The 12296-nt window shown below is 39.5% G+C and overlaps 1 protein-coding gene across 1 annotated transcript in view; it reads left to right on the plus strand.

Annotated features, from left to right (window-relative positions):
- Window positions 1-12296, plus strand: part of WARS2 (tryptophanyl tRNA synthetase 2, mitochondrial) — a 95765-nt gene that overhangs the window by 62659 nt on the left and 20810 nt on the right. The window contains exon 3 of the mRNA XM_027535633.1: window positions 10995-11075. Coding sequence (XP_027391434.1) covers window positions 10995-11075 — 81 coding nt within the window. The remainder of the gene's footprint in view (window positions 1-10994; window positions 11076-12296) is intronic.

Here is a 12296-nt window from a genome sequence, read left to right on the forward strand (position 1 = left end):
TAAGGGGAACTGGGAGTGATGTTGAGGGAAACACAGGTTGTTATTTTAGACAGCATGGCTGGGTAAGCCCCCTTGATAAGATAATATTACAGCAAAGACTTAATGTGAAGGGTTAGTGAGGTGAGTATGTGGGGAAAAAGAATTGCTATCAGGGAAGAGTCAGTGCAAAGCCCCTAAGTGGGGAGTGTGTCTGGTATATTCAGGAAACACAAGGAGGTCAGCAAGGCTGGAGAAGGGGGAGCAAAGAGGGTACGGAGGAGGATTGGAATCTAGACATTATAGGGTTAAGTAGGAAGAGATGATCATGATAGACCATGGTAAGGACCATACAATTCACTCATTTAAAGTGTACAATGAAATGACTTTTAGTGTTCACAGAGTTGTGCATCCATCACCACAGTCAAATTTAGAACATTTTCATTACTCCATAATGAAACCCAGTACCCATGAGCAATCACTTCCTTTGCTCCTCTCCCCTCTCCATAGCAATCTCTAATTCCCTTTGTTTTCTATGAGTTTGCCTGTTTTGAACATTTCATACAAGTGCATTTTGTGATTGGCTTCTTTCATTTAGCATCGTGTTTAAGGTTTGTCTATTTGGTAATATTTATCAGTACTTCATTTGTTTTTATTGTTGAGTAATATTCCATTGTATGGATATACCACATTTTGTTTATTCATTCATTAGTCAGTGAATTCATTACTCGTATTTGGGTTGTTTCCACTTTTCCAGGGAGTGTCCTGGTGGCTCAGAGGTAAAAATCCACCTGCCAATGCGGAGATATGGGTTTGATCCCCGGGTTGGGAAGATCCCCTGGAGAAGAAAATGGCAACCCGGTGTTCCTGCCTGGAAAATCCCAGGCAGAGGAGCCTGGGAGGCTACAGTCTTGGGGTTTCAAAAGAGTAGGTAGCAGAAGAACATGCATGCACTTTTCCAGATATTTCCCACGTGAAAAATGCTACTCAGAAAATTTCTGTAAAGTTTTTTATAGTTGTATGTTTTAGTTATCTTGGTATAGATCTAGGAATGAGATTGCTGGGTGATACGGTAACTCTATATTTAACATTTTGGGGAACTGTTAAAAGTGTTTGGAAAGTGGCTACACTACTTGGTATGAGAGTTCTACCAGCAATGTACAAAGGGTTCCTGACTTAGGATTGTTCAACTTACAGTTTTTGAACTTTACAATGGTACAAAAGCAATAAGTACTGTAGCAGAAATGGTACTTTGAATTTTGAGTTTTGATTTTTTTTCCCCCCAGGCTAGCAACTCTCATGATGCTGGGCGTCAGCAGCAAGCTACAGCTTCCAGGCAGCCCCATCATCACGGGGGTAGACAACTGACACACTTAGGATTCTGTACCTATACAACCATTCTGTTCTTCACTTTCAGTACAGTATTCAATAAATTACATGAAACATTCGACATGGTATTATAAAATAGATTTTGTCCTAGATAATTTTGCCCAAATATAGCTAATGGAAATGTTCTGAGCATGTTTGAGGTAGGCTAGACTAAGCTATGATGTTCTATCTGTTAGCTGTATTAAATACATTTTCAACTTAGGATATTTTCAACTCGATGGATTTATCAGGAAGTAACCCCACTGTAAGTTGAAGAAGATCTGTAAAGGAGTCCAAATTCTTCATTTCTTCAAACATTTTTGTTGTCAGTCTTTTTTTTTTTAACTATCCTAATGAGTGTAGAGTGATAGCTCAATGTGTTGTTTTTTTCTCAGCGTGGTTTTGATTTGCATTTTCCTAAAACGAAGTTCATGGCATCTGGTCCCATCACTTCATGGGAAATAGATGGGGAAACAGTGGAAACAGTGTCAGATTTTATTTTTGGGGGCTCCAAAATCACTGCAGATGGTGACTGCAACCATGAAATTAAAAGACGCTTACTCCGTGGAAGGAAAGCTATGACCAACCTAGATAGCATATTCAAAAGCAGAGACATTACTTTGCCAACAAAGGTCCGTCTAGTCAAGGCTATGGTTTTTCCTGTGGTCATGTATGGACTTGAAAGTTGGACTGTGAAGAAAGCTGAGTGCTGAAGAATTGATGCTTTTGAACTGTGGTGTTGGAGAAGACTCTTGAGAATCCCTTGGACTGCAAGGAGACCCAACCAGTCCATTCTGAAGGAGATCAGCCCTGGGTGTTCTTTGGAAGGAATGATGCTAAAGCTGAAACTCCAGTACTTTGGCCACCTCATGCGAAGAGTTGACTCATTGGAAAAGACTGATGCTGGGAGGGATTGGGGGCAGGAGGAGAAGGGGACGACAGAGGATGAGATGGCTGGATGGCATCACCGACTTGATGGACATAAGTTTGAGTGAACTCTGGGAGTTGGTGATGGACAGGGAGGCCTGGCGAGCTGCAATTCATGGGGTCGCAAAGAGGTGAACACGACTGAGTGACTGAATTGAACTGAATAGACTAATGATGTTGAAGAGTTTTTCATGTGCCTATTAGTCATTTGTGTATCTTCTTTGAAGAAGTGTCTTTTCAAATCCTTTGCCCATTTTACATTGGATTATCTGTCTTTTCATTGTTAAAGGATGAGTTTTTTATGTAGTCTGGATACAACTTTCTTATCAGACATGATTTGGAGGTAACTTCTTCTGTTTGTAAATTGTCTTTTACTTTCTTGATGTTTCCTTTGAGACAGAACATTTTAAAATGTTGATGAAGACCAGTTTATCTTGGTTTTTTTCTTTTGGTATTTGTGCTGTTGGAGTCATGGACTAGCAAATCACTGATTAACACAAGGTCAAATAGGAAAATTTACTCCTATTTTTTTTTCCAAGCAGTTTATACTTTTGGCTGTTACACTGAGGTCCCTGATCCGTCTTGAGTTAATTTTTATGTATGGTGAGAAGTAGGGGCCCAGCATCGTTCTTTTGCATGTAGATATGTGTCTATACATATTCAGTTGTCCTAGCATTATTTGTTGAAGAGACTATTCTTTCTGAACTCTCACTTCTTTTCCATTGATCTATCAGTTCAGTTCAGTTCAGTCACTCAGTCGTGTCCGACTCTTTGCAACTTCATGGACTGCAGCATGCCAGGCCTCCGTGTCCATCGCCAATTCCTGGAGTCCACTCTAACTCGTGTCCATTGAGTCGGTGACGCCATCCAACCATCTCATCCTCTGTCATCCCCTTCTCCTCCTGCCCCCAGTCTTTCCCAGCATCAGGATCTTTTCCAATGAGTCAGTTCTTCGCATCAGGTGGCTGAAGTATTAGAGTTTCAGCTTCAGCATCAGTCCTTCCAATGAATGCTCAGGACTGGTTTCCTTTAGGATGGACTGGTTGGATCTCCTTGCTGTCCAAGGGACTCTCGAGTCTTCTCCAACACCATAGTTCAAAAGCATCAATTCTTCAGCGCTCAGCTTTCCTTATAGTCCAACTCTCACATCCATACATGACTACTGGAAAAACTATAGCTTTAACTAGACGGACCTTTGTTGGCAAAGTAATGTCTCTGCTGTTCAATATGCTGTCTAGGTTGGTCATAGTTTTTCTTACAAGGAGCAAGCGTCTTTTAATTTCATGGCTGCAGTCACCGTCTGCACTGATGTTCTATCTTTATACCAGTACTACATTTTCTAAATTTGTATAGTACTACATTGATTGATTTTGGGGTGTTAAGGCAAGCTTGCATTTCTGGAATAAATCCCACTTAATTATGTTGTGTAATGCTTTATGTATGTTGCTGGATTTAATTTGCTAGTGTTTTGTTGAGGGCTTTTGCATCTGTATTCATGTCATTGGTCTATAGTTTATTTTGTTATGATGCCTTTGCCTGGTTTTGGTTTGAATGTAATACAGGCCTCCTAGAATGAGTAAGGAAGTGTGCCCTCTTCTTTTATTTTTTTGGAAGAGATTGTGAAGAATTGGTATTAATTTTTTAAATGTTTGTAGGAATTCACTAGTGAAATCTGCTCTCTACCCACCACCGAGGGTTCATTTTGTTGTTGCTGTGTCTGCTTATTGACTTTTCTGCAGCAAATCTGTAAAGTCCATCTTCACAGTCCTGTGTGGTCACTACAGCCTCTGCCGGGTTAGCTTCATGTTCAGGTAAAGATTGAGCTTGTTGTTTTTTAGTCATGTCCAACTTGTTGTGACCCCATGGACTGTAGCCTGCCAGGTTCCTCTGTCCATGGGACTTCCCAGGATGGAGTGGGTTGCCATTTCCTTCTCCAGGGGATCTTCCCAACCCAGGGAATAAACCTGTGTCTCCTTCATTGACAGGCAGATTCTTTACCACTGAGCCCACCAATGATTGAGCAGAAATGTCTAAATGTTTTGATCCTATATTTCAACCCTTTGCTGAGGGGCTTACACAAGGCCTCAAGATGAGCCAGAGGTAAGAGATTGGGGTTTTCTCACGTTTTTCCTGGGCATGTGCACAGCCTTGCCAGAGGCCCAGGAACATGTCAGATCTTTTCAAAGCCTTCCATAAGCATATCATTTGCCAGCTTTTCTCCATAAGATTTTTTAGCCAGCATTTTGTTTTTCTCCTCCTGGTATCAGCCCCTCAGGCAGCAGTAATATTAAGTCATTGCTGGTGATTATTTCTGAAACATGTCCTAAGGAGAGGACTTCTCCGACTGAGTGAACTCTAAATCAGGTCTAATAATCACCAACCCTGCAAATGAGGGCTTTTCCCCATTTTCCAAGTGGGCAGCTGTCAGGTTGAGTAGTGACAATTCTCTAGGGTTGAGTCTTTATGAGGAGCTCCAGACCTCAACTTTCCCTACCACTGGCTGCTAGGCTGCTGTTTTCATGGCCACACAGACACGGGGAGAGACTGATGGGGATCAGGCAAGTTAAAATGCCACCAGGCTCTCTGTTCTTACTGAGACTGTGAAGTTTTTCTTAATTATTCTTCAGATGATTGCAAGCCTTTGGTTAATTTTCTAGAGTTTTATAAAAGTTGACTTTGACAGTTTTTCTTGTGTTCTCATTGTTTTTATGGAGGAGCAGATTTTCAGAGGTTGTTACTCTGTTGTTTCAGCAGTCCCTCTACCTTTTCTAAGCACCAGAAAAGTTTTCATTTTATTTTATTCAAGACCAAGTGTAGTTAGATTTACAAGCCTTTTGCCTATTTTCACAAGCTGAACACACCCATGTGCAGGTTACATGGGTAATTTGTATTGATCTTTATTCCCCTTTCCATTTACTAACCATCCCTTTCCCAAGATAACCTGTTTTTAAATTGAATATAATTTAGTACATACTCTTTTACATCTGGCTTCTTTCATTCAACATTATGTTTATGAGATTCATTCATGTTGTTAAATGTAATTTAGTCTTCCCCATTGCTGTAGTAGTCCCTTGAGTGAGTATACCACAATATATGCATTCTGTGTAAGTGGACATTTGGATTACTTACAATATAGGGCTATTACAGTACATTCTTGCATGTATATTTTTGTGAACATATGTAAACATTTCTGTTAAGGTATAGAAATGGAATACCTGGGTCATATGTTATATGAATGCTGAGTATTAGTGGATACAGTCAGAATTCAAAGGCGGTGGGACAATGTTTACATTCCCACAGCACGGTATAAAGGGCTTCCTTGGTGACTCAGATGGTAAAGCATATGCCTGCAATGGAGGAGACCAGGCTTCAATCCCTGGGTCCGAAAGATTCCTTGAAGAAGGGAATGGCAACCCACTCCAGTATTCTGCCTGGAGAATCCCATGGACTGAGGAGCCTGGCAGGCTACAATCCATGGGGTTGCAAAGAGTCGAACACAACTGAGCGACTTTCACTTCAAGTCAGCACAGTATAATAGTTCTGTTTACTCAATATCCTGACCGTACTTGGTAGTATTTTGGGGTTTTCAGCTTAATCATTCTGGTGAGTGTGTAGTGGTATCACTAATTTGCACTTAGAACATTTGGTCGGTTTTCATAAGGTTATACTGCTTTTTTCTTATCAATTTGTAAGCGTCCTTTACATATTCTGTATACCAATGTATTCTGTTTGCAAACATCTCTTCCCACTCTGTGACTTGCCTTTTTTCCCTCTTTTTGAAAAATAATTTTTATTTACTTATTTATTATTTTTATTTATTTATCTTATTTTTGGCTGTGCTGGGTCTTCACTGCTGCATGTGGGCTTTCTCTAGTTGCAGCGAGTGGGCACTGCTCTTCCTTGCAGTGTGCTGGCTTCTCACTGCAGTGGCTTCTCTTGTTGCATGTCCCCTGCATTGACAGGTTGATTCCTAACCACTGGACCACCAGGGAAGTCCCTTTTTTTCCTCTTTAATGGTTCAGCAGACTTTGGCATCAGGTGAAGAAGGACAGGGAGTGATCCCTGAGAGATGGGAGACAATGGCTCCAATTTACTGCCTGAAAAGAATTCCCAAGCAAAGCACACAGTGTGAAAGTATTAGTTGCTCAGTTGTGTCTGACTCTTTGCAACCCCATGGACTGAAGCCCGCCAGGCTCCTCTGTCCATGGAATTCTCCAGGCAAGAATACTGGACTGGGTTGCCATTTTCTTCTCCAGGGGATCTTCCTAACCCAGTGATCAAACCTGAGTCTCCTGCGTTGTAAAGGCAGAATCTTTACTATCTGAGCCACCAGGGAAGTCCCTTTTTATAGTGGTGTTTGATAAAAATATGTTATTAGTTTTAATGTAGTTTCAATTATCAAGATTTTTGCTGTTTAGTGCTTTTCAGATCCTATTAAAAATTCTTACTGATCAAAGGAAATTAAAGATGCAATCAACTGGGTTTTTTTCCTACAAATTTTTTTAAATGTTTAGGCAAAAAATTTTAGCCAACCCTGAATACCAGTGTTTCCTCATGAGTGTATTTTAAAGATGATTGTCCTCTTTCATTCACAAAAGCACCAGCAGAGAATCAAGTCTTATACAGCTCTATTCCAGAATAGTTTTTTTTCCCTTCCTATCAAGCCCAGCAATTCCATTGAGTATATTTCTTAGCCCATTTGTTTGTAATCCCCCTGTCTTCTGTTTTCAGAGATAAAGGAGCCCATTAGAGTTGAAGTTCTCTCACTTTCTGCTCTCTACTGTTATCTCACAAAATAGATCCTCATCTGTATTTATTTCTCTTCCTCATGTTTCAGTGGAAGATATAGGTTTATCCCACCTTAAAAAAAAAAAAAACAAAATTTTTGTTCTCAGTCCCTACCACTTACCTTTGTTTCTATCCTCCTTAAAAAAGAAATGTCTTACACACGAGATAAAATCGCGTGGAACTAAATACACCCGCACAATGAGTGCATGTAGTACTGGTGAAATCTCAATAGGGTGGACAGATTGTATCAAATTCTGTTTCCTAGTTGTGAGGTTGTACTGTATTTATGCAAGGTGTTGCCTTTGGGGGAAACTGAGTGAAGGGTATACTGGATCTCTCAGTAGTATTATTTCTTACAACTATAAATAAATCTATAATTATCTCAGCTTAAAAAGTTAAAAGATTCTTTCTGAAATTTCTATAATTGTAATGACTGAATCGCAAGCTGAAATTAAGATTGCTGGGAGAAATAACAACCTCAGATATGCAGATAACACCACCCTAATGACAGAAAATGAAGAGGAACTAAAGAGCCTCTTGATGAGGTGAAAGAGGAGACTAAAAAAACTGGTTTGAAACTCAACATTCAAAAAACTAAGATCATGGCATATGGTGCCATCATTTCATGGCAAATAGAAGGAGAAAAAGTAAAAGCAGTGACAGATTTTATTTTCTTGGACTCCAAAATCACTGTTGATGGTGACTGCAGCCATTAAGTTAAAAGATGCCAGCTTCTTGAAAGAAAAGCTATGACAAACCTAGACAGTGTATTAAAAAGCAGACATCACTTTGCTAACAAAGGTCTGTATAGTCAAAGCTGTGGTTTTTCCAGCAGTCATGTAAGGACATGGGAGTTGGACCATAAAGAAGGCTGAGCACCAAAGAATTGATGCTTTAGAATTGTGGTGCTAGAGAAGACTCTTGAGAGTCACTTGGACTGCAAGGAGATCAAACAAGTCAATCCTGAAGGAATTCAACTCTGAATATTCATTGGAAGGACTGATGCTGAAACTGAAGCTCCAATACTTTGGCCACCTGATGCAAAAAGCTGACTCATTGGAAAAGACCCTGATGCTGGGAAAGATTGAGGGCAGGAGGAGAAGAGGGTGACAGAGGATGAGGTGGTTAGATAGCATCACTGAACCAATGGACATGAATTTGAGCAAACTTCTGAAGATGGTAAACGACAGGAAAGCCTGGTGTGCTGCAGTCCATGGGGTCACAAAGAGTCAGAGACCACTTAGTGACTGAACAAGAACAGCAATCATTTATTGAGTGCTTACTGTATGCTAGGTACTCTACCAAGCACCGTCGGGTGGACACGGTTGTTAATCTCATTGTATACATGATAAAACTGAGGGACAGAGAGGTTAAGTCATTTATACAGGGCTACCCATCTCATGAATGGCAGAATTAGCATTCAGAAACCCTGGCCTAACCTCAGAGACAGAACTCTTAAGAACTCTGCTCTATTTCCTTTTTTTTCTTGTTCCATACTTAATGGATACTACTTTGACATTTCATATTTTCACAGGTGTTTGCCATACATTTTGTTTAGTTACTCTTTTTTAAATTAATTTTTACTGGCATATAGTTGCCTTACATATACACTATTGATACTATATACAAAATCAATAACAAACTGTGTAGCATACTGTGCAGCACAAGGAACTCTACTTAATGCTTTACTTGTACATCTGTCTTTATATGCTGCCTCCTAGTCACATTTCAACCACCGCTTTATAGTTCAGCATTCATCCCAGTCACTCCCCTGAAATTGCTTTTGGCCGGATTACCAAGGGATTCTTTTTGGTCCCAACCATTCTTTCTGCAGCCTTTGTTACTGTTCAACAGATACATTCAACAGATATTTACTGAGCACCTATAGTGTGCCAGACTCTTGTTTTACAGCAGTGGACAGGGTAGGCAAAATGACTGTAACTGCAGAATACATGTCTTTACTTGTTAAGATTAAGAGGTCAGAAATCTTAAATCACTGCTGACATGTTTGTGGATGGTCAACAGACCACTTTATTGTTCCGTGTTTTTGCTTTTCTGTGGCTGAAACAGGTTATATTTTTATTTTGTTTGTGATTTCACAACATAAGTCAGAATGTACTATATTTAATACCATTTTCATTTTCTCCAGATAGAAATCTGATCACTTCCAAGCAGTAGCCATGAATATGAATAAATTAAGAGAGCCAAATCCTGAAGTATAGTACCCTTCTGATGTACTTATTAATGATAAATTATGAAAATTATTTGCCTTTGACCAAAAAGTGTTACTGTTTTTCTATATAAGAATAATTGAATTTTATGCCACATTATTTGGAAACACCAGGAAGATCTCTGCAGAATATTCAATAGGTCTCATTCCATATATCCAAATATAAAGCTACTCCAAGGAAAATACTTGACTTTATAGAGACTTCACGGTAGCTGTTTGCATATCAAAAGCTGAGCTCTTGAGCCCTAGTTGAAGGAAAGGGATCATCTTGTCTCTTTCCACATGTTCATGGTTATTTTCTGTGTTTTTATTCCTTTCCTAATTCAGTAAAGAAAAAAAAAATCTCTCCTAGTTTTTCATGTCAAAAAACAGCTCTTATTTTATTAGTTCAAGTGGGAATGTTTTTTGCTGGTGACTGGAAGCGACTATAATCCTCTTGCTTCCAGGCAGGGTTCCTGTTTCTGTCTGATAGCTGTTTGTTTACAGCAGCAGTTAGCAATTTGCATGGACAGTGCTGTCAAAGTCACTGCCCTCAATGAACCCCAAATGCCTCTTGGAAGAAAGATGACAGATTCAGCCCAGCAACTTGCAAAACTTTAAAAGTGATTCCTTGTCAAACATGTGAAAAACAACTCTTCCTTCTCCATGACTTGAGGGAAAAAAAAAAGAGAAACTATCTTATGCCAGATGGCGATTCCTTGCTAGTAAAATAGGCCTGGGCTGATTCAGCTTCATTCCTTTATGTTCCATTTGCAAAACCCACAAAGAACACATTTGGGGCCACTTTCCAGAGCTGGCAACTGTCTCTGCTTTTTAAGGAAATCAGATGGGCACACACACACAAAGCCACAATGGATGAAGGGCTCAGAATCCCCAGGGTCCTGAAACGGGATGCATAGGCCTTAAATTCTCGGTGACCAGTTAGAACCTGGCCCAGACCCAAGAATCATCCCAATTGTTGCCAGATTTGGTGACTTGATTTAATTTGGTTAAAACAGAAACAAATTGGGAGAAGGTTATGTTTTCTTGTTGATTAAACCTCTTCTTAAAAAAAAAAAAAAAGGAAAAAATAGAAACTATAAAAACACGCTTTCAGATGATAAATTGACTCTTAAATTTCAAACTACTCTGGGTCTAAAGGACTCAGTCTTTAATTTTCAGTCCAGTACCTTTTTTTGCCATGAAAGATATTACAGCTGCTTTCATATATTTAGAGGATTGGACCAGTGTGTATGCGTGTTTGTGTGTATGCATGGGTGTATCTTCTCTTTGGCTTTTATTTTTTTTACATATAATTAACTTATTATATTAGTTTCAGGTATATAGCATAGTGGTTCCATATTTTTATAGATTACACCCCGTACAAAGTTATTATAAAATCCTGACTAGATCCCCTGTGCTGAAATAAATGGCTCAGGACATAATGAAGTCCCCTCAATGAAGATGCTGAAGCAATGTCTGGTCAGCTGCTGGCTAGGGATGTTGTGAAGAAGATTGAAATACTATACTAGTAATGGTATTGGGTAGTTTTTAAGATGTCTTCTGCATCTAAAATTCTATGCATTATGAATTAACTCCCTTGATTTTTTAAATTACCATGATCTGGGATATTTTAGTCAAGGTAATACCTATTGTCCATTTCGTTTTGCCTTATATGCAAGATGATATTGACCACCTTTGTTAATGTTCTATTTTATTTCTTCAGGTGTCTGAGCACACACAATTAAGTTGGATCCTTACCTGCATGGTCAGATTACCTCGATTACAACATTTACACCAGTGGAAGGTAAATGCCATTGATCTGATTAATAAACAGAAAGAAGTTCAGTCCCCACTGCAGCTGTTTTTCCCCTCTCTGTTTATTTTGTGTTAGGCTCTGGGAATCCTGAGTTTTCTGGCTTGCTATGCACCAGTGGCTAGCAAGACCAGTATCTTTAACCTCATCGCCTCAGGGTATGAAAGAGAAAATAGAAGGATTCTCCAAGATTCTTTCGAACTAAAAAACTAGTTACAAATATCCAGCTTATTCATTATTTGATTTTATCTATGCATGGTCAGTCCTTAGTGACTGTTAGTTAGACTTGGTAAGACTTTGAATGTGCCACATTCTAACTAACAAACAATCACCATTTCTGGATTACTAGACCCTGAGGTTGCCTCCACCAGAATTAACTGGCTGTTAAGGCCTGAAAGTTATCATTGTGGGGAGAAGAGACTACATATTTTATTCCATATTTAAACAAATTGAGTCTAAGCAACAATTCAAACTCACAGAAAAATTAAGTCTGTTCTTTTTCTAAGAAGTTCAACTGAGAAATATAAATTGGGTAATTCATAGTATTCCCATGTAATTTTGCAATTGGATCACACCTGAAGGTATGTAGCCCTCCAGGACATCAACACTAATTTTAGTTTCAAGCTTCTTTGTAGCATATTTTCAGGGCCACTGATTTCCTTAAAAGCTTGTTCAGAAGGCTGCACATACACTACAGAGAGAAACAGAGCTTTAAACTGGCAGTACCTGAATAAGGCATACTGGTGGTGCTGTAGAATCATTACCTGCCAGGAGTTAGAAACAAAATTGATAATGTTCTCTATCATATGTTGGTTTGTGGCAAGACTTTCCCATTTTATCATAATATGGTAATGCTAAACTGAACACTGAAATACTTTTCAGTTTGGTTCAGTTTAGTCGCTTACTCGTGTCCGACTGTGACCCCATAAATCCCAGCACACCAGGCCTCCCTGTCCATCACCAACTCCTGGAGCTCACTCAGACTCACATCCATCGAGTCAGTGATGCCATCCAGCCATCTCATCCTCTGTCGTCCCCTTCTCCTCCTGCCCCCAATCCCTCCCAGCATCAGAGTCTTTTCCAATGAGTCAACTTTTCACATGAGGTGGCCAAAGTACTGGAGTTTCAGCTATAGCATCATTCCTTTCAAAGAAATCCTAGGGCTGATCTCCTTCAGAATGGACTGGTTGGATCTCCTTGCTGTCCAAGGGA

Source organism: Bos indicus x Bos taurus, chromosome 3 (genome assembly GCF_003369695.1).
Source record: "Bos indicus x Bos taurus breed Angus x Brahman F1 hybrid chromosome 3, Bos_hybrid_MaternalHap_v2.0, whole genome shotgun sequence".
In the NCBI taxonomy this organism is placed as follows: domain Eukaryota; kingdom Metazoa; phylum Chordata; class Mammalia; order Artiodactyla; family Bovidae; genus Bos; species Bos indicus x Bos taurus.